Source organism: Podarcis gaigeae (genome assembly GCF_964106915.1).
Source record: "Podarcis gaigeae genome assembly, chromosome: 6".
Taxonomy (NCBI): Eukaryota; Metazoa; Chordata; class Lepidosauria; order Squamata; family Lacertidae; genus Podarcis; species Podarcis gaigeae.
Genome location: NC_139682.1, coordinates 65,285,538 through 65,308,516, shown reverse-complemented (window position 1 = coordinate 65,308,516; position 22,979 = coordinate 65,285,538). Strand labels below are relative to the sequence as shown.

The window sequence follows — 22,979 nt, the reverse complement described above, 5'->3', positions numbered from 1 at the left end:
CTAGTCGGAATGGCAAGAGTAGTACAGGCAAGGTGTCATATTCAAAGAGTGTTTTAGCTTACTGAAATGGCAGAACGTTCAATGAGTCTTTTTAAAACAAAGATGCAAGTGCAACCTAAGAGATAAATTATAGCATGTGCACTCTGACCATCCACACACAAAAATGCACCAGTCATTTTTTAAAAAAGAGGATTTCAATGCACACAATTCCCACCACCAGAACAAGTAATATAAAAAATGCATTTAGTTGCAAGAGAAAAGTTATCGGATAGCATTTCACAGCAAACCAGCATCGGAGATCAACTGAACTGCACTACAGTTGAAGCAGAGATTGGACACCAGTATTCTAATGACACCTTAGAACAGATTTAATACTAACACGAATGAGTTGTTTTCCATTTCAATGCCAAAATTCATACCCAGATTATAGAAGAAAAACAGAGTTTCAGGGCAAGTATTTTTTTAATTAGTTGATACTATAGCTAAATGACATAATGACAGTACTGTAAACATTACTGGAACAAAAAATACATTGTATGGCTTTTTTCATATTTGAGTGCAATAAAACATTTGTTTAGTAAGGTTGATATAATCAGGCTGAAGGCACCAAAACCATTATGTATACTCTTCAGATAATTGAAAAGTTCAACACAGGCACCATAGGTTTTGTTTTACAACAACATACAAAGTTGTTTGCAAAACTGCTACTCTTCAGTTTCCAAAGTCATAAAATTAAAAATCTTTATTTTTTCATAGAAGTTAATACAATATACAGCAATGTGGCTTTTCCGAGGTCAAGGCAATTTGTTCTGAGGCACACTGTAGCATGGTGTGAGGTACACATTGATTTCAAAAGTAAGGTTCATTGTTTCTTTGTTTCACATTGCTCTTTGTATGTTGTTGAAAAAATCCACACTACAGCTGTTCCACAGATGTTTTGCATAGCTACGCTATATAGAGAAATGGCAAATTAAAATACAGTCACAGTACAGCTGACTTGATAGTGATTATAATTTCACACCTTACCTTGCGTACAATATGCATTATTTGGTAATAATTGGTATGATAACATGGTGAGTCCAGAATTTTCTTATTGCACAGAAACAAACATTCCCCAAAATACATAATTTGCAAATAGAAAAGAAGAACCCTAAACTGCCAGTATTGGTATGAACGTCTTAATCCAATACAGTGTCACACGTTCAATTTGAGGCACTTTAAAAATGTTGTGAGAAGATCAGAGGACAGGGATAACCAAGTAACTATGGAGTAAGGTGAAAGTAAAAGCAGCCACTAAAAAAACAAACTAAAAAGAACCACATGCATCAACATGTATCTAATAACCCAATTTTTCAAGAAGTCTTTAGCTAACAGTTTCAATAATTAAGGAAACAATTTTTTTCCCATATACTGAAGATCTGAAACAGATATGCTACTACTTTGAGGCCATTTTATTTTTTCAATCTTAAAAGGAGCATATCAGATAAATACAAATGTTTGCAGCATCAGGTTAATACATGCCCTGTCTCTCTTCAAAAGTTCTCAACCCTTAAACCTGCCAATGTGTTCACGAGCTACAATCAGTCTCTGTATCTGAGCTGTGCCTTCATATATCTGAAAAGAAAGCATACAATAAATAAATAAAAGGCAGGTGCTTTTGAGCAATTTCAAAACTACATAAAATATGAAAATACAGGGAACTTCTTATCAGTATGTTACCAGTTCAATGCAAAAGTTGCTACAGATGCTTAATGGCGGGGAAACAAATCTCACCAGGTACTTCAAGGCTGCACTTAAATGGCTATGGTCCAATAGGCTACTTTAGTTAAGCCTAAGAACTTGAGCGTACCTAGTGGCATTTTTCAACTTTCTTCTCTGAACAGCAGACACCCATGGCACATTACAAATCATTTGTGAAAATTTTCTCCATTTCAAAATGTGTTTTCCATATGGACACTTCTGTTATAGAAACAAGTTCAAATCCCTGAAGTACAATGATCTACTGCTGGTGGGTCAGGATCCAGTACTGAGTTCCAGCCTAATCATATGTGGGTCACAACAGCAGCACTACCACCATACAAATATATGGTAAATATGAAGAAATGGGTTTCAAGGTGGGTCCTGGGTCTGAAAAGGTAAAAGACTACTGCTCTAGTTTGTACAGTTATGCCATTCAGACCTCAGGCAGAATTTTTATACTATTTAAAAAAGGAATGGCTATAACCTCAGCTATGGAAACCTACCTCCTTTTCAAAAATATTACTTGATTTCAAACCATATAGGTGCTAATCCTACTCTGAGTAGGCCAACATAAAATTAATAAACATTGCTAGGTTACTTAATTTCAATGGGTTCTGCTCCGAGTATGACTTAGTTGATTATAACATAGTATTTTGTTAATAATTACCACATTTTAATTATATATATGCATGTTTGTATGTGTGTTTTTATCTGAGGTCAAGCCGTTATATGTAACATACTTACTTCCCAGATAACTACATTTACTATATTTTGTATAGGATTGCATCCTAAACGGGTCTTTTCTCCACACTGCCCCGGATTTAATGCTCAGTAGATTTTAATTTTTAACCTGCAGGCATTTCATACAAATACTGCTTAAAAAACCCCTGCAGGTGCTGAGTGCCACCTTAAAAGAAACTGCCTCCCCTATGAAAGAGAATACCTCTTAAGATGAATGCTGCAACAACACAGATGTGTCATTTAAAAGGGAAACATACTTTTGTCTTTATATTATATAAACAAATTTATTAATAGACTCCTGCTATCAATTCACTAAAAATGTTAACTGGGCAACAGTTCTAGTACTTGCATTAAATGGGTTACCTACCTGGTATATTTTGGCATCTCTCATGAGCTTTTCTACTGGGTATTCACTATTGAATCCATTTCCTCCAAAAATCTGGACAGCATCAGTAGCTACTTGATTTGCAATGTCTCCAGCATATCCCTTTGCAATAGATGCATAGTAGGTGTTTCTACGGCCAGCATCTACCTCCCATGCTGCCCTTTGGTAAGCCAAGCGAGCAAGCTCCACTTTCATTGCCATTTCAGCCAACATAAAGGACACTGCCTGGTGCTAAGATGGTTGAGGAATATAGGCAAATATTGACCAGTTAGAATTGAGAAGTTTACTTTTTGTACAATACATATCAAGGAACATGTAGCAGGCTTCTGCTTAGTACTAAAATTGTATTTTCCCCTCCCTCATTTCTCCTGCTGCTGTGTTGCTGGGAGCCAATAAGTGTTATATCCAAACGCAGGTTCCTCAAAGAAGCCACGAGCAATAAGAACTAAACTTGGTTACAAGTCATGGTTTGTTTGGAGAGACACATTACCATGAGCCTTGTCTTAGCTCCCAGAAGGAGGTTCTGGCTGCAATTTTATCAGGGTGTATGCTGTGTGTTCCCCATTAATTCATGGTTAGGTTTCACTATGGTTTAAAGTGACATGTGAATCAGACCAAAAAAGGAAAACTTTTATCAATACAGTATATAGAATTAAATATTTTGCTAAGCTACTTTGTTCATATTTCTTAAAAATTAGAATGAAATTTCATCTAATTAGAAAAGTTACCAATGCACAGCCAAGCCTCAGGAATTACCCAAAGTCAGAATTATTGGTTCTGGTTCTGGTTCTTCATCTGGTTTTAGGATTTCCCTAGGACTCCTATCACTCCTCAGCTATATTTATTTTGTGATCGTAGCATTAGTTATCAGAAAGCAGTGCTGGTTTAATCTGAAGTGCTTATATATTTAAATAATTCTCTATTAATGAATGTGTGCAGATTACTAAATGATTTCATGTCGCCTTGTCTCAGTAACAAACAAGAAAACCCTAAAATGACTTAAAGTCAAACATGTATTTATTTATTAAATTATATTTTGCCTTTCCTCCCAAATAAGCCATTTGTGGGGTGGGGGGTTATGTATGGAGACTCACAGTTAATACACAATGAGAAGTATACAAATGTGATTAGTTTGGTTCTCTGCAGTGACTAGCCACACTATCCCTCATTGACAAAATCAGCATTAGCTTTGCTATACGACAGTCCACATTTTTTAACTGTCAGCTGCAGCAATCTTGAATCCTCTTACACCACAAGAGACCCATTTATAAAGCAACACTACCCTTAAGTTTAAATGGCTTCTAGTAAGAGACTGGTGGATCATATTTTGGTTTTACCAGCATTTTGACTTCCAACTTGCTAAGCTATTCTTTTAGGACCCTACAATATAAGTTTTGTGAAAAAGATTTCCCTTAATACACATTAACTGGAAATGGCATCATATAAATGATAAAGAGATTCACATACCTCTGCAATGACCTTTCCAAAGGTTTTTCTTTCCATAGCATACTTTGTAGCTTCATCCAAAGCTCTTTGTGCTAGCCCTACAGCACCAGCAGCTACCTGTAATTTTAATGATGGATATCATAAAAACAGAACTCTAAAATGATATTTTTCTAGAACTTATTTCAGATACTTACCGGAGGCCTTGTTTTATCAAATGCTCCCATGGCAATTTTAAAGCCAGCACCTTCACCAATTAATACATTCTCTTTGGGCACTCTCACATCCTCAAAAACAATCCCTCTTGTATCTGAGCAGCGTTGACCCATATTAAGTTCCTGAAAAGAAAGTTTATGAAATATTTAATTATGCCTTAACATAATTATTTGATGAAGTAAAAAACGAATGTAGATTGGTAATTTATAGCCAAGACTGTAAGAATTATGCTTGTGATTTTACACATCCACACACAGAATCTAGATGGGGTGTGTGTGTGTGTGTGTGTGTGTGTGTGTGTGTGTGTGCACTCTACCTTTCTTCCAATTTGTATTCCAGGGCTATCCGCTTCCACAATAAATCCAGTAAAAGCTTTGCCTGCAGGAGCTTTGGGATCAGGATTGGAGCGAGCCAATAAAAAATACCTAATAAACACACACAAAAACAAGAGCCAAGTTTGACTTTAACAGATGCTTCTGGTAGCTTTATACCAGAAATTAAACAATGATCAGGCAGTTTCAAAAAAGGAGGACAACCCAGTGTGCTTTGAAGACTTCTACTGAGCTTTAACATAGTTAAGACTGGACTTCTATTGTTCAGAATTATATATAATACAAAAAGGAAATACAAGACAGTATACAAGGAAAAGACTCATAAAGCACATGTGGCACAGGATGGTATTTAGTAAAAGGATGGTTTCAGCCCTCCCAGCATGTACTGTCACTCCTTCTTCCAAATTGTCTCACTTTATTCCTTCCTTCCAAACCAAATCCTGGATGGTGGTCAAGAATGTGGACACACAATACCACACTGGCTCTTGCCTCATTTGTGATAGGGTAAGAGATAATACCTAATCTCCCCAACTGGTTTCTAATAAACATTCTGTATCTTAGTCACACTGAGCATGACACAAAAGCAGATCAAATGTGGGAAAGAACTACATAGAAAGTAAAGCTAGTTACGAATTGCTATACCAGTTAGCCTTGCCACCATTGGTGATCCACATTTTTTGTCCATTAATTATATATTCATCTCCTTTCTTTTCGGCTCTTGTTTTTAAACCCGCTACATCAGAGCCTGCTCCAGGTTCCGTTACACAGTAGGCCTGAGGAGAAAAAAGAAAAAGGCACACCTGTTTAGGCAAGCAATCCCCTGAACTGCACTTCTGATTTTGTTGGCTTAACTGTCTGTTTTTAGATGTTTTAACTGCGGTGTTTAACTGGTTGTTTTATTGCATATTTTCATCAAGACTTATTCTAGTGCCCAATGGAATTGCTATTGTGTATTTCAATTATGCATTGATGTTATTGTTGTAAACTGTGTGGAAGCAATATTTTGCATATAAGCTGTATATAAATAAATAATACCGTATTTTTCCATCTATAAGATGAGGTTTTTTACCCAATTTTTAAAATGAGGTTTTTTACCCAATTTTTTAGGTTTTAAAAAAAGGTTCGTCTTATCCATGGATTACAGCAATTAAATATATAAATAACTATGGTACTTGCTTTAGCAGTCGCAGCTCCCGGCAGAGGCAAGCTGCGTGGCCTCTGTAGTCTGCTTGTCTCCTCCCACTCTGTTCACCCTACAGATGGGAGGGAGGCTGTAGGCAGCCCGTTTTTATGCGGCATCTTCGCACAGCTCCAAGCAGACTAACAAGGCCACATGAGAAAGGCGTGGAGGGGAGAGATATCTTTGATTGCTGTGGCCAACTGGAGTAGCAGTGCCTTTCCTGTGGGGCATTCTTAGTCTGCTTGCCTTCTCCCACTCTGCCCGTCCTACAGCTTCATTTATGCACTGATGTTCGCTGATGTGAAAGGCGCAAAGGGGGGATATTACTTCAATCGCCACACTCCTCCTGTGTAATGTTGCGCCGCCTGTGCACAAAAACAGACTGCCTACAGCCTTGCAGAGGCAAGCAGAATACAGAGGCCCCATGGGAAAGGTGAAAAGTGCTAAAAACAATTGAAAGAAAAAGCTTCACCACTCTTCCCCTCCCTCCGCAAAAAAAAAAAAGCTCAACCCTGCCCTCCCCCAAAGCTCAGCAATTGCCCGCGAGGGAACAGCTGATAGGCACACAGCTGTTAGGCTCTGGGCAATCCTCTCCAAAAAAATGTCAACAACTTAGGGCAATTTCCTCCCCATTTTCTTAATTTGGAGTCTCCCAAAATAGGGGGCGTCCTATACATGGGGACATCCAATATACAGAAAAATATGGTAAGTGTATACAGGTTTTTCACCAGAGAAAGCAAAGTAAAATTCTACAGACTTGGGGGGAGAGGGGGAACTTACACACATCATAGGTTCCTCTGTCATTCTTCCCAGATATTTCTTCTGCTGCTGCTCATTTCCTGCAATGATGACTGGCATTTGCTGCAAGAAAAAAAAAAGAAACATTCAGTACAAAGAAAGTCATTATCTAGACTACTACAAAGAAAGAAGGAAAATACTTACACCCAGGGAATTTGCTTCAATAGCTGTTTGAACCCCTGTACACCCATAAGCTAATTCTTCAGTAATAAGGCAGGCATCAAAACAGCCAAGGCCAAGGCCACCTATAGCAAAACATTATGAAACAAAAAACAGTCCCATACAAATCCATTTTAAGTGCACTTTACTTCCTATACACTCTAACCTTTGATAGGGTGAATTTTGACATCAGTGTAACAGGATTTTTCAATTCCATTTGTACATATCCCTTCAACAACAAAATACACCAAACCCCCACAATATTGGTAGCATATCCCTATTCAGAATAACCCCAGTAGTTAACTATATCATAACTTGCATGTAGGAATGGGTCAATACCAATTCAGGATACAAATTCTTCCAAGTTATATTGAAAGATAATAATAAAAATCAAAACATCATCAAAGCACAATAAACCTTTGGGATCCTTTCTACAGAGCTATTGGTGGTAAATGGCCTTATGGTTGAAGAGGATGGTCCAAGATGTAACACAACACCTTTCAATGGTGTCTGCTTGCATATCCACTTACCAATCATCAAACATACTGCAAGAAGTTAACTAATATCCATATACATATACCCTGTATGTTTGGCAACACTGCTATTTCTAATAAGGTCTCAAGAGATGAAAACTTATCTTACACCAGACATACTGGCTATTGCTATTCCTTCACATTCATAAAACATCCTATCGTAAAATCTGTCGTATCTTTGCCTCCTAAAAGTGTTCCTTAGTTGATGCTATTTTATTGCTTAAAAGGTAGTTTACTCACCACAGCTCTCTGGTATATGTGAATTTATCAAGCCGAGCTCCCATGCCCTTTTTATGAGGGGAACAGGGTACTAGAAAGAAAAGAAATAAAATATTTCATTTTATGTACAGTGTCTCTTTTTAGAAACATTTACTCAATGAAATGTTAAAGCAAGCTGTTTTCCCCTTATATAGCAAGCCCACCTCTCCAGTTCTGTCATACTCGGCAGCAACGGGCAAGATTTCCTCTCTAGCAAATTTACGAGCTGTAGCTTGAAATTCTTTCTGTTCATCAGTAAGTTCTAGAAAACAAGGCATTCACATGTCAGACAATCAAATATATCCAAATATTTGAAATACCCATAATAATTCAACATAGTAGCAGAACTGCAATACTTTGCACCTGACATTGCTAGAGTGCATTATTTTGGCACCTAAACTCATCCCTAATTCTACTCGCCAGGATGTGACAGGACATGAAGCAGCACAGCAATATAGCGAAAACCATGACAGCAGGATATTCCAAGAGGTATAAGGGCATGAAGCAACATCAGCTGAAATAAATTATATTTTTGGAACAGTGTGAGGAAAATCAGGAGCCTCTGTTCAAGAAACGGACTGTTTGTTTGTCTCTTACAGAAGCATCTACTGCAAGCGAGATGACTGCACATCAGTTTTTCCACCTGGGGACATAAGACAAGCCCTGCTGGATCAGCTCAGACCTCCAAGTACCTCTATCCCTGGCCATCAGGGTCCTCCCCAGGCCACACCATCTCTCTCCAGGCTCCTCATTGGTCCTGCTCTGCACCCTCCTTGAAAGCCTGGATGGAGAGATGACTGTGTGTGGCTGCAGTGTAGTCTACTGCACATAAGCAGCCACCACATCTGTTGATCAGCCTAGTGTATTGCCTCTAGCTACGACATCCATTGGTATGCAGGCCCCTGTCTGACTGCACTGGAAAAAAATGCAAACCCCTGTATCATGTATTTTCCCTTATGAACCAAAAAGCAGCTCAGAAAGCAATTTAAATTGGGAAAGTGGCATAAGGAAAAGATGTAACGCACACTGCACTTCTCCAATTACAATTCGTAGTTCACTAATTGTATTTAGTAAAACTGCACAGCTGCTTTTAGTAAAATAAAAAGTAAGTGCATCAGGCATTGAGTCATCAGTCTCCTGCCATCACACATCAAATGGTTCAAATTCTGATAATTTTCTTTAGGTTTGTGAAATACTTGAGGCGTGGGACATAATGTAAGATTAATAGGGGATATTTTTACAGTGCTTTGTCAATACTTACCAAAGCTAAATCCAGCTGCCGATTTACTTTTGGGTGCTGTTGCAGCAGCTTGACTTGATTGTGATCTCCAACCGTGTGTAGCAATGCTTCGTAACACCTGAAATTTTGATTGGGGGGGGGGGGGAATGAATAGCTTCAATAAAAGCCTCCAATAAATTTCTCAATCCTATTGCAAGTGCCAACTAAAAAATAGTCTGCAGCAGATACCAATGCATTTACCACAGAACTGATCGTATTTTTCACTAGAAGTAGTTGGGGAATTCTGTGTTTTTCAATGTGACCTTTGCAAATAAATATGCCCTTGTACCTTTCTATGGACTTTGTTGTCCTCCTATGAACTTTCCATTTCTGGAGCAAACTGAAGATTTTGCAAATTATTATTATATAGTTCTGTTGAAGATACATACTTATAGGACATATATTATATCTTATTGCTGAAAGATCTAGTAGTATCCTTAGCATTTATTATTTTTGAAAGTGACTAAAATACATAGCAAATTTCAGGGACAGGTCTCTGCATAGTGCCTTACAATCTAAAGACATGAAACAATAGGAGAGGGAACCTGGATGGGGAAAATGGAGCAGCTTTCTCTGGAAGAATAAAAGAAAGAAAAAAAATGTTCAAAGTAAATATATATAATGCTTAACTGACAATTAAAGAAACAAAGCAAAACTGCAGGAAAAAAAGGACAATTTTGTGCTTTCTTAAAGTGGGACAAAGTGATAGTGAACTGAATATCAAGAGGGAGAGAGTTCCACAAAAAAGGAGCCCAGAAAAAGCATGAAGTTGAGAAACATCACAAGAGAGTGGAAGTTAAATAAGATGAGTATTTGGTACCCCCCAAGTAAGTTTAAACTGAAGCACAAGACTACTAAACCATTGCAGTCATCAGCCCAAGACAGGAATTAGAGTCTGAAAAAGGAATTTAGTCTAAATAGACTAAAATGGAAGAGATTGAGAATTATTAACAAGAGAACCAGCAAACCTTAGATAAGATAGGAAAGAAAAAAAGAAAGAAAAGAAAGAGAAGGGTCAAAGATAATGACTAAACTCCTACCGTATTTTTCGCCCCATGGGGCGCACCAAGTTTTTTTGGGGGGAAATAAAGAAAAAAAAATTATTTCCCCCCCAGGTGCTTGTGGGGCCGACAGCAGGGAGAAGTGCTCTTTTCCCCGCCGCCTGCCTGCAGACCAGGTCCGGGGACAGCGGAAAGACGCACTGCGCCTCCCAGCTGTCCCCGGAGCTTGCGGGGCTGGCGGCGGGGAGAAGCACGCGTCTCCCCGCCGTCAGCCTCCAAACCACATCGGGAGATAGCGGGATGGTGGCGTTCCGCCTCCCCGCTGTCCCCCGACCTTGTGGGGCTGGCGTTGCGGCTCTCCTGAAGCCTGGAGAGCGAGAAGGGTCGGTGCGCACCGACCCCTCTCGCTCTCCAGGCTTCAGCGAAAGCCTGCATTCGCCCCATAGGACACACACACATTTCCCCTTCATTTTTGGAGGGGAAAAAGTGCATCCTATAGGGTGCAAAATACGGTAATTTGCAGGGGGAAATTGCAGTGTAGAAACACTGACTTTTGCTGGGCTATAATGCGGCTCTGTGTACAAGTCACATCTGTGGTTCAACTCACTTTTGCCCCTGGCCCCACTCACCACTGGTGCAGAGAACAGTGAGATACCTGTAAGATGGGACAATGTTCTGACACAACATAGGGCAGCTTCCTACACTCCTAATTTGGGGAAGAACTAAAATAAGTAGCTTTGACTAAGCAGAATATGAAAGTGACAATGAAAGATGGTCCAGTGGTTGGTAGAACAAAGTCCATCTAATTATACAACTACACACCAGTCATTCAAAAGAAAAAGAAGTGAATGAGATAAAGATTGCATAAGACATGCACAAGATGTTCTATCAAGTGTACAATATTAACCAAAAGGCCACAAAGCTTTGGATATGAATAACTCATTGACAATTTCAACTTCACTACAATTTCAAAGAATAATTTACACTAAAATACTTTGTAACCTGTGGCTCCCTGGCTTCAAGGGTGATGCTTTAGCAAACAATTGTGGAATTAAGTCTCTAATGCTATTTGATTTAAGTAAAGCATCTTTATCCTACTTTCAGCCAACACAGAGAGAGAAAGAGAGGGAGGGAGGCTCCCAGAGTACCTTAGAAATGCCAGTGTTTGAAAGGCCCTCTCCCAAGGATTACAGCCAAAAATATGGGACATAAAAGGCAAAGAGATTGGGAGGATGAAAAAAGCAAACACAGAAACTATTTTTTAGTTACCAAGTTTTTGTAATGGCCAGCTGGAATAGAAAGTTTTTTAGCACTCTGCTCCATACCTTGCTTTTCAGGGGTTGGAACTTATCAGTTATCTTATGTGTCATACTCGGGGGGGGGGGGGGGAAGAGAAGCAGACTACTCACTGGCACTGCCAACACCAAATTCCATAAAACTTACAAGGTACAGTGGTTTAAAGGCTGACCTTCTCGTTGTGGCAATTTTCAATTACATGTTGTCCTTATGGAAAACACTTCTGCTTTTCACTCTCATAGCAATTATTTTTTTTTCAAAAAGAACTCTCTGTACACAAATGAAACATTTGCCCTGTTTATCCTCCAGTTTGCTGGGTACGTCCTAGACAGAAATACATGCTCATAACAATCACTTGTTATGATTTATGTGTGACACCTACGGAGTAGAATATTACAAAGTTCCCACATCATAAACCAATCTGTATGAGACTGGTAAAGTGGCACATTAATTGCACACAACATTACCACATCACCATATGCAATACTCAGCTCACTGGTTTGGCATCCTTCAGTTTTATCAATAACTGTCGACCAACAAATTTAACCAACAGAAATCTTGTGTAGGGCCATTTCTGTCATAGAAGAAAAATCCTCAGAGAAGTATTAATAGCCCTGCAAATCCTTTCTAGGCGAACTATTGTATACATCAATCTGAACCTGCACATTTTCAGAGGGCAAAAATGCATTTATTTACATACTGAGTATGTCATATAGATTGACTCATCAGTGGTAAGTGGGTAATTATCAAAGTTTACTAGCTTTGCTCACATTTTGCTTAAATCAAGGGCAAACACCTACTAGATCACAGTATTCTGTACAGATCTGAAACAAAACTGCAAATATAAAAGTATTCTTATTAGCTTTACAAATCAGGTGTATAAACAAAACCCATAAAAGGACTGTTCTGTCCAACATTCTCAAAGAGCTAGTGTGGCATAGTAGTTAAGAGACTACCCTATTCATCAGACTATCTGTATTCTAAATTTCACCTCTGCCATGGACATACTAGATGGCCTTAAGCACCATTTCGTAGCCTTAGGTCTTTGTCTATAGTATGTAGATAATACAGGACTTTAAAAGGGCAATGGGACACCCAAACTACCAACATTCAAAAGCAGTCCTTTCCCAGTCACAGCACAATGCTTTAAAAAAGTTGTTTTTCTTTCTAGCATATGAATTCTTAAGACTATGTCTTATCATTTATATACTTAGGGGCAAAAACCAATACAAACTGGGATTTTGTAACAAACCGTAAACAAGAATAAAAGTTGGAAAATATACCAGCTACACTGGCACAAAAATGTTTTATATGAAATATATAGCAGGTAGTATAATTAGTTAAACCTATTCACAGAAGATAACTCTATCAAAATCCCCTAAACCTAACACACATATGATCTCGGTTTCTATAGATCTCTTCTGTTTCCCTACATTTGCCATAAATTAAAAAAAACAAAACCCTAGGATCAAGGTAAGGCAGTTTCCTCTGGAAACCAACCCCTCCTTATGAATGCCAAACAAATAAATAGATATGCTGTTGCATAATACCAAAAACTGCGGTATTGTTGTTTGTTACGGGACAGAATGTGCTTCGCTTTATATAAGCTGGAAGTATCATTCTTTGCCGGTGGAGATACCCTTTCCTTTCCTCCGTGAGAACTTGGCATCCTTCCCCTCTTCTAAAAATTTATGTTCTAGTTCTGATCCCTGCATGGCAGGGGGAAGGGGGTTTGGACTAGATGCCCCTCGGGAGCCCCTTCCAACTGTATAATGTTGTAATTATAGAAGTCTTAAGACTACTAAATACGCAGTAAACATCGCCCGCTTATCAGCACTTTACAGGGGCAGTGGGTAAGCTTCTTCGGACTAAACGGGGTTATCTCTCGAGTAGGAACGCTTCTGGCTTGCATTGCCGGGTTACAGAAACCCACCCCGCCCCACCTTGCAAGGCCTCCTTCCCTCAGCAATCCGAGGCCGCCCCCAAGCCTGCCGCTTTCGGTTTCTGCGCCCCGGCTTCTCCCCTCACGCCCCTCGCCCACGTACCCGAGAGAACTTCAGCGCGGCCATGACGTGCCCTTCCTCTTCCACAGGCCGCGGCAGCAACCTCCCACCCAGTAGGCACCAAGCCAAGGCCCGCCCCCTGCGCTCGGGGATCGCTTCAGGAGGCTAGGCCCCAAGAGAGAGGCGACGAGGGAGGAGGAGCCGAGAGAAGGAAGGCGGGGGGACGTCGGCTGACGAAGGCCGGTTGGGCTCCGGTGCCGCGGTAAGCCCTGGCGGCCGCTGGTGACAACAGCGGAGATTTTTTGTGGGGGGGGGGGGGGAGCGTCTCTCTCACTTTCGCCGGGGCCCCAATCCGCCTTGCCACGCAGCCAGTGGGCAGAGGTGGCGGCTCGTTGCACGGCAAAGCCAGGCCATTGGTGGTGACTACTTGTGATTTGGGCACTGAAAAGGGCTTCGGGAGGGTGACAATAAAATACTGTAGGGGGACAAAACAAAATAAAAAAATTCTTTCCAGTAGCACCTTAAAGACCAACTAAGTTAGTTCTAGGTATGAGCTTTCGTGTGCACGCACACTTCTTCAGATACACAGAAAGCTCCTACCTAGAACTAACTTAGTTGGTCTTTAAGGTGCTACTGGAAAGAATTTTTTTTATTTTGTTTTGACTATGGCAGACCAACACAGCTACCTATCTGTAGGGGGACAAGTAAACCCCGCCTCGCATAATCGATCATACGATGGGGCGCACCCACCCTATCTGAATGGAAATATGTATCAACTTTTGGGGTGGGGGGACCGGCCCCCTCCAATATTCTATGGGGGGCGAAGGGACCACGGCCCCCTAGGACCTTGCTCCTGCTGTGAAGAGCTTCATAGCAGTGCCAGCGAAACACATTTTCGTGTGTTTACTCACTCTCTGGGTAATACATGAGGGGAAATCGGGCCTGGCATCACAACCTTTGCCCGCTTGTTCAACCCCTTTCTGGGGGCAATGGGACCCCACCGCTGTACCAGCCTGTGGGCACATGCAACAGGTGGGATGGTTGCCACACACTCTTCTCTTGTTTAACTTGGTTTTTGCCCCTCTGGGTGGTGCAGCAGTGAGAACTCTGCCCCACTTATGAAAATTCTCTCTGCTGTGCTGCTGAAAGAGATAAGGTCAGCAAAGAGGTCAAAGGTATGGGGATAGTTTTAAGCAAGAATCCCCAAAGTGCAGCCCTCCAGATGTTTTGGCCTACAACTCTCATGATCCCTAGCTAACAAGACCAGTGGTCAGGGATGATGGGAATTGTAGTCCAAAACATCTGGAGGGCCGAAGGTTGGGGATGCCTGGTCTTAAGAATCTGCAGGTTTCTTGCTCTGTCTGTTTTAAGCCTGTATAAACTCTTCTCAGCAAGTTGAGTTTCACCCAAACTTCCAACCTGAAGAAATGAGACAACACCTCTGTTTGGATCAAGTACTCTTTAAATCAGGAATGTAAGGTAAAGGACCCCTGGACAATTAAGTCTCATCTTGCTTCAGGCCAAGGGAGCTGGTGTTTGTCTGCAGACAGCTTTCCGGGTCAAGTGGCCAGCATGACGAAACTGCTTCTGGTGCAAAGGGACACTGTGGCGAGTGCCAGAGCACACAGAAACGCCGTCTACCTTCCCACTGCAGCGGTACCTATTTATCTACACGCGTTGGTATGCTTTTGAACAGCTAGGTTGACAGATGCAATGGGAGCTCACTCCGTTGCATGGATTCAAACTGCCAACCTTCCAATCGGCAAGCCCCAAAGGCTCAGTAGTTTAGACCACAGTGTCACCCACTCCCACAGGAATGACAATCCTGTAGCCCTGCCAGTGTTGTTGACCATTGGCTATGTTGGCTGCATCTGATAGGCACTGAAATCCAACAACATTCAGAAGCCCTCAGATTTTTGTATCCCTGCTCTAAACAACTTGTTAAAATCACATAGGACACTCTAGAGAGCTTTGGGGAAACATGCTGTATTGCCAAGTTATGGCAGAACTGTCTTTACCTAGCTTGTCTTTAATGAGCCACGGCTAGAAACATTTCATTGACATGATGGAAATGGCCAGCTCAAAACAGACATTTGGTAATGAAATAACAAGGCATCTATTTAAAGTTACACAAATACCCTCTAGGGACAAAGCAGTAATTGTGTGACTTAAATACTTCCTTCTGGGATTTTAAAAACTAAAGTCAATCCAAATGTCTCACTTGTGCTTGTCAGGATGCAAGAGTGAATGATGCAAGCGAATTTGAGTACACAAACGAGGAGTGAATCTCAATTGAGCCACATGTGCTGGAGGCAAAAAGACAAGGAAGGGTGTCAGTGGAGGAAAAGTGAAGAAGGAAAGTGATGCAATAGTGAGGTGAAGGATAGTCAAATGGGAAAAAAGGTAGGAAACTATGGAGAACATGTATATGGAGGCACAGTAATCAGGCCAAGTAATGACTGGACAAAAGAGCCAGGTTGGACATGGAGAAGAGATTTAATACAATAAGCCAGAAACTCTGAGGCAGTGCCAGGGAACACAAGTAAACTCTTCCATTCTTCCAAGAGAAACAACTGATTTCATTCATACAACTTGGACATTTTAACAAAGTTGTATAACTAGGATCAGTAATTTAATATCACGGAGCAGGGAATACAAATAAAATTTCCAGACTTTGCTTTGGATTAGAAGCGTAGGGAGTGCAGACGTATGCCGAATAATGCAGTAGACTGGTATTGAGGAACATATTTACTTATGGCACAAACTCACTGGCTCATCATTTGAGTAGCATTAGGATGTAGCGGCAGACTGATGATAACACTAGAAATACAGATCTGCTCCTAGCCCTTCTAATTTCACAAACATGCCCACACAGTGGAAATCTACACTACGACAGGACCACGTGTAAGTAATTCCATTGACTCCAATACAGGGGGAAGAGATCAAATGAAAATCACTTTCCTCATCTCCCATCCTGAGTTTCATGTGGTTTTCCCCTCCTGTCCTGAACTGGGGATGGATTGGATGCAGGAGATATTATGTGAATGTAACTATGATGGATCTACTGACTACATTCACAGAAATGTAAATGTAGAATTGTTCTGTAAATTTAGTATAATATTGTTATAATTTAAAAATAAAATGGCACAAAGGCATTCCTAATCTCAAATCTTTCTGGAATCCATACAATGGATCCATAGTAGTTTTTCTGATTGAGCACTGGCTACATTTACTAGCAATCCTGCTGTACCTTTGTTTTATAATTTGTCTTATGAGACATTTTCTCCCTGCAGTTTGGAATATATATTACTTTCACAGTTTCATTAATACAGAAGAAATCCCCTTTATTATTCTAATGAATGGTAGAGGCTTGTTGGTTGTTGCCAGGTTGTATAAATTAGCAAGTAAACATTGTAAAATAAGGATAATATATTACAAAAAGAGCAGTTTTTCATTTATTTAGACACTTGCATTACAGATTCATTATTTCTCTTAATATTTAATGAGTTATTTTGTGCTAAATGTTTATTGCAGTTATTACTATTAAGTTTGTATAATATTTTTTATTAATTAAGTGTTGATATTATGAAACAGTACTAAACTGTATGCCACTAAATGATTGTTAATCACTAGAAATCTGTTAGTTTAAAAATTGAACAAAAATATTTCTAAAGTTAAGACATGGGCAACTTTCTAATAAGACACTTTATAAACATATAATTGTAATAAAATGGTTTAAAAAACTAACAGGATTGTAATTAACCAGGTAATTATTTATATCACGCCATCACATGGTTCTTCACAATCTCTGACTAACCACATCTCTTCAGAAGTAAGGCCTATTGAATTCACTGGGGCTTTCTCTCAAGTAAATGGGGTTAGGACTGCAGCTCAAGTCATATTGATAGTAGGCCCACCTATATAAATAAATTTCAAGGGGGTCTACCCTAAGCTTCTGGGAAATCAAAGTCTTTGGGTTCTGAGGAGTGTACGGTTGCAAAACAGGAAGGGCCTGTGGCTTAATTTGATTCAACACGGGAAAGCTCACATGGCCTGTACATGGAAAGAATTGACAGATGGAAAACTTTCTCAGCTCTGTGGGTAGTGGTACATGGCCATTCTTAGTTAGTGGAGCAATTTGTCTGGTTAATTCTGATAATGAATGAGACTCTGACATGCTAACTTGTTGTGAGACCCCTGAGCAGTCAGCATCCAACTTTTTCATTCATAGAATCACAGAATCACAGAATTGTAGAGTTGGAAGAGACCTGGGGGTCATCTAGTTCAATCCCTTGCAATGTAGGAATCTCACCCATGACAGGCAGCTAGCCAACTTCTGCATAAAAACCAGTAAAGGAGAGTCCACCACCTTCCAAGGGATTCTGTTCCCCTGACAGCTTTTACTTTCAGAAAGTTATTCCTGATGTTTAGTTGGAATCTCCTTTCTCGTAAATTGAAGCCATTGGTTCGGGTCCTACCTTCCGGAGCAGGAGAAAACAAGCTCGCGCCATCTTTAGATATCATATCTCCTCTCAGTCTCCTCATATCCAGGCCAAACATACCCAACTCCCTCAACTGTTCCTCATAAGCCCTGGTTTCCTTAATCATCTTGTTTTCTCTCCTCTGCACATGTTCCAGATTGTCAGTATCCTTCTTCAATTCTGGTGCCCAGAACTGGCCCCATCTGAGAATGTCATTTTAAATCCCGGTTCTGTCTTCTGCAACATTATAACTACGCCTGCTAGTTTGGTGTCATATGTAGATGTGATGAGCATCCCCTCAATTCCCTCTTAAAAGTCATTTGTAAAGATGTTGGACAACAGCGGGCCCAGGACAGAATCCTGTGGCACCCCACTTTGTCACTTTTTTCCAGGATGATGAGGAACCAGTAGTTAGCACTCTTTGGATTCAGTCAGTCAACCAATGACAAATCCACCTAACAGTTGCCTTGTCCAGTCCACATTTTACCAGCTTCTCCACATGTCTGTGAAGAACACTTACAACCTGAATTTCATGGAATTCAAACTACAATACAATAGAATTCATTATAAGAAATAAAAGAAGACATACAAAAAATTTAAAAACCATACAGCATCTAGCCTAGTACATTGTAATTGCTGCAACAGGCAGCAAAATCATTATGTGATCCACCAAGAACCATAGCAATTTCAAGAGGTCCATGGGCAGGGGGAGTTTGGGAATCACTGGAAAAGGAGAATGCTGAACTGAGGAGATGTACATAAAGTAAGCAAAGTGGGCTTTTTTAAGCATACAGTGTATAGGAATATGTGACAAATAAAAGGTTTTGCAACTCTTTGGGGGATCCGTGAACGGAAAACATACATTGACAAGTTCAGGTATTAAATTCATCACAGTTCTGTTTTATAGTGCATGTTTTGTATTCACAAACCATGTCCCACGACTTCAGGTTTTGAGTGGGCTGGTACCTACATTCTCCCTCCCCCCCTTTCTTTTATCTAAAAATACACTGATACTTCTCCCCCGCCCGTCTAGATTACAGTTCCAAACTAGTTTTAATTAACTGGAAAGATCTTATATACAACTCGCGTGTTTGTCTTTGATTGGAATTTGAAAGTAATTCACTGCATGGCTTAAACTCATTTTCAAGTTTCCTTTTATTTTTGTCCTTAGATGATTCAAACATTGCTTTGTGTTTGCACTCCAGGAATGAACGGTGTTTGTATCTTGCTTGTTATTATAAAACAACATTTGTTCAAATTTGCTGGCAATGAAAAATAAACAACATTGGAGTGCAGAGCATGTTGATTTCCTTATCTTCAGAAAGGACCAATATATATTTGAAGGTGAGACTTTGTAGCATATACTTTGAAGAAAGGGATGAAAAAGAAGAAGAAACACAACTATTATTTCAATTAAAAAACACTTGATATTTTCAGACCTGCTACACATAGCTCTTTGGATGTTGCTCTTCAATAGTAGAAGATACTCCTACTGTATAGTATTACTGTATAGGAATGTTGAGTTTCATTCTATGTTTTTAACATATGGAACATTCCATTTTTGTTGATTTTTATATTGGAATTTGAAAAATATACAGATTCAAATTGATGTTGAACAAATTGATGTTGGTAAATAAATGGAAAACCAATAATAGCTGCATTGACATGCAACTCTAAGCCACAGTTTGGTGCTATGTGCCTTGGGTTTATGTGCTGCACACCCGCCGGTACTGCCATAAGGACACTGGAAGCTTTTGCTTCAACAAACCAAATGTAACACTAACCACAGATTCCGAAATAACAAGATATTGCAGTTAGTTCATGCACATTTACACTAGACTGATTTGGCACTGTGTGTGAACCTGGCTAGTCACAACTTTGAACATTCAGTTGAATGTAATTCTGCTTTCATACTGTATGTTAGCCACATTCACAAGAGGTGCATTCTGCACTAAAAGGTGCTCTGTCCGTGTGGTTTATTTTCACTGCCTGTTTAATGTGTTTTTGTAAGTTATACCTGTTATTTTATAAACTATTTTTTTCTTCATAAGTTGGGAAGGAGCCAGGTTCAATCTCTGACACCTCCAGGTAGGACTGGGAAGGACTCCTGCCTGAAACCCCAGAAGGTTAGGGTTAACAATGCTGCTCTAGATGGATTAATGATCTGGCTCAGTATAAGGCAACTTCCTGTGTTTGTACATGGTTATCACAATGCAGTTTGTCTGGCCCACGTGCACAGAGTTCCAGACAGTGTTTCTTAAATCCATTGTTTGCAGGAACTCTTATTGTCGTGATACTTTTGTGGGTAAGCTGAGAGTTTGTGTCAACCCGAAGGCTGAGAGAGAGGGTATGTCAGAAGGAAAATGAAGTGTTTTTGTATATATATAAAACTTTGCATTAAGGTAACTGTTACATATAAAACTCTATTTTATATTTAACTGTATATTTTTGTAACATTTTGTTTAACTTGTCTGTTGTTGCTCCTTTTTTTTGTACGTAGTTGCCAAATTGTGAAGCAACAGTAGAGGGCACTGTGGCAGGAGATGGCACAGATTTCTAACAAGCATCCACACGAATACTTATACATTTAAAAATGTATATCACAACACATTTTCTTACTTGAGACATGCAAAGTCTTAGATTCATATGTACAGTACAGCAAGGTCTTAATTTCAGGGCTGTAGGTTTGAGCCCTACACTGAGCAAACAGATTCCTGCATTGCAGGGAGTTGGACTAGATGAGCCTTGTGGTCCCTTCTACAGTCCTATTATTCTAAGTTATTTCCAGGTTAATTCTATGCTTTGTACAACAGAGGCTGCCTTTTATTCATGTTGGAGGAAATCCAGTTGGATGGAGCAATAGCCTTACTCCAAATAAGCAAAATTTGTATTTTCCTAAACCAATAATCCTTTACACCTACAAACATATTGAGAGATTCATGTTCAAGATGATTAGATCAACGGTGGCAATATTCTACCTTCCAACTCACTTTGGGGTAAATTCACACATGCTTAATGTGGTGAGTGCAGCTTCAAGTGGGGATTACCTGTCAGAAACATCGTTCTCTGAAACTCTCTGAACCTTCCCCTAGTGGAAAAAGTATCTGCTGCTACTCCATACCTTTCAATTTCTGTCCATTTTCAAGTCTCACAAATTGCACATATATCACCACATAGACATAATATCATCATGTGTACTAACAGAGAGCTCAGGACTGAATTATATTTAAAATTACATTTATATCTCACCTTTCCTCCAAAGATCGCAAGGTGGTACACATGGTTCTCCTCCCCATTTTATTCTCAACAACCCTGTGACTGTAGGGTTGGCTGAGACACTTGACTGGCTCTCCAAGTCACCCAGTGAACTTAGTGGAGATTTGAACTCTGGTCTCCCAGGTCCTAGTCTAACCATGCTACACCTATACAGTCAAAACAGAGTTACTGAAATGAGGTATCAGCATACTTAGGAAACCTTAAGGTGGGGAAACCTAAGTAGGAAAAAAACAAACAAAAAATCTGCAAAACAGCACAGCCTAATGAAAAATGAGTATTTTCAGTGGACACAGAATGCACTTGTTGAAATGGCATAAAAACTCCAGGGGGGAGGGGGAGGAATGGAAAGGAGGAGTCTGAAGGAAGACCTGGCTAGTTGATTGGCTGAAATACTGTTGAAGAACACTCTACTGCAACATGTTGTTATAGGTCCCATTTGCTTTTATCATTTGTTATGCAATTGTAAAAATACCATACTCTCCAACACAATACATCTAATCTAAGCAATGAGCAATCAACTATTAGTTGGGGTACAACTTGTAATTTGCTTAATTGCTAATCAGCCCAACCTTTCATTTGTAAAGGGCAATTTTAATAAGTAGCGCTGAAAGTTAAGGAATCACTTTATTTGTTTACATCGGTCCTTGCATATCTCTGTAAATTAGGGAATGAATGTTACCTCTGTTTAGGTAACGGTTTATTAAATTGTAAATGATCATACCTCCAAAAGGCACCATTTTTGTAATATGTAAACATTCTGTATTTAAATGTAATTGATTACTTAAGTTATAGAGCTAATGATCAACTAAACATTTTTAATTGGATAGTAGCCCCCATTATCACACTTGTGTGAATCAGCTCTGAGACAGGCAGTTTCTGGCTGAACTGTTTTTATTTGGGGTAAACAACCAAGGCAAACATTCACCTTTTTCTTAGCTCACTTTTCATAATTCCACATACAATAGGTTTCTTCTCTCTCTATATATATCACACATCTATGTTACAAAGAGCTTTACCGATTCTGCTTTTCCCCCTGGAATTCTATAGAGGTGAAGACTAGCCAATGCTTCTGGGAGATCAGCATATATTAAATGTGACCTTAATCATTCGCCAAGAGCATAGATCTGGAGAGACCCTGGAAGCCAGATTCATCACACTCAAACCAGTTCTGATTAAGTTGTAATATAAATTGCAATAAAATAAAACACATTATTCTAGTGAGAGTTCTTTGCCATAAAATATATTGGTATTTTGATTAAGAAGAGCAACTTGTGAAAAATAAAAGACTCAATACCATTAAAATATATTTGCTGAAATCCTATTTCTCCTTCCTTTCCCCCTTAAGGTAACATGGATACAGTTCCCAGGCAGCCTTCCATCCAGACATAAACCAGAACCAGGGCTGTTGTATCATCACCTTAAACCAGGGGTCAGCAACCTTTTCCAGTTGTGGGCCGGGCCGCTGTCCCTCAGACTATGTGGTGGGCCGGACTATATTTTGGAAAAAAAATATGAACAAATTCCTATGTCCCACAAATAACCCAGAGATGCATTTTAAATACAGTGGTATCTCGGGTTACATACGCTTCAGGTTACAAACTCTGCTAACCCAGAAATAGTGCTTCAGGTTAAGAATTTTGCTTCAGGATGAGAACAGAAATCGTGCTCCGGTGGTGCGGCAGCAGCAGGAGGCCCCATTAGCTAAAGTGGTGCTTCAGGCTAAGAACAGTTTCAGGTTAAGTACGGACCTCCGGAACGAATTAAGTACTTAACCTGAGGTACCACTGTAAAAGCACACATTCTACTCATGTAAAAACACCAGACAGGCTCCACAAATAACCCAGAGGTGCATTTTAAA

At 39.8% G+C, this 22,979-nt stretch overlaps 1 protein-coding gene and 1 long non-coding RNA gene across 4 annotated transcripts; one reads left to right on the top strand and one right to left on the bottom strand.

The window, feature by feature from the left end:
- Positions 1–443: 443 nt before the first annotated feature.
- Positions 444–13,713, bottom strand: ACADM (acyl-CoA dehydrogenase medium chain). 3 transcript variants are annotated; one of them, XM_083743105.1, is made up of 12 exons: positions 13,407–13,713; positions 9,047–9,143; positions 7,950–8,047; positions 7,768–7,837; positions 6,980–7,080; positions 6,818–6,898; positions 5,500–5,630; positions 4,842–4,950; positions 4,507–4,647; positions 4,334–4,429; positions 2,849–3,097; positions 444–1,614 (listed from the first exon to the last, which is right to left on the bottom strand). In XM_083743105.1, exons 1-12 carry the CDS (start codon positions 13,428–13,430, stop codon positions 1,543–1,545), a joined length of 1,269 nt encoding a protein of 422 aa, XP_083599231.1. In that variant the 5' UTR covers positions 13,431–13,713; the 3' UTR covers positions 444–1,542. The 3 variants fall into 3 exon arrangements, with proteins under 3 accessions (XP_083599231.1, XP_083599233.1, XP_083599232.1); XM_083743107.1 differs by having other exon boundaries at positions 9,047–10,100; positions 10,577–13,488; XM_083743106.1 differs by having other exon boundaries at positions 13,305–13,454.
- A 348-nt stretch (positions 13,714–14,061) lies between these two features.
- LOC310846501 lies at positions 14,062–22,249 on the top strand. Its single transcript, XR_014565353.1, has 3 exons — positions 14,062–15,767; positions 19,051–19,189; positions 22,169–22,249. It is a non-coding gene; the product is annotated as an uncharacterized lncRNA (long non-coding RNA).
- The last annotated feature ends 730 nt before the right edge of the window (positions 22,250–22,979 follow it).

Excerpts from the sequence above, each read along its gene's own strand:
- ACADM (XM_083743105.1), bottom strand. The coding sequence starts at position 13,430 with ATGGCCGCGCTGAAGTTCTCTCGG. Across the intron at positions 7,838-7,949 it reads AGTATGACAGAACTGGAGAG|TACCCTGTTCCCCTCATAAA; the intron begins GTGGGCTTGCTA and ends TTTTCTTTCTAG. Across the intron at positions 3,098-4,333 it reads TTGGAAAGGTCATTGCAGAG|CACCAGGCAGTGTCCTTTAT; the intron begins GTATGTGAATCT and ends CAACCATCTTAG.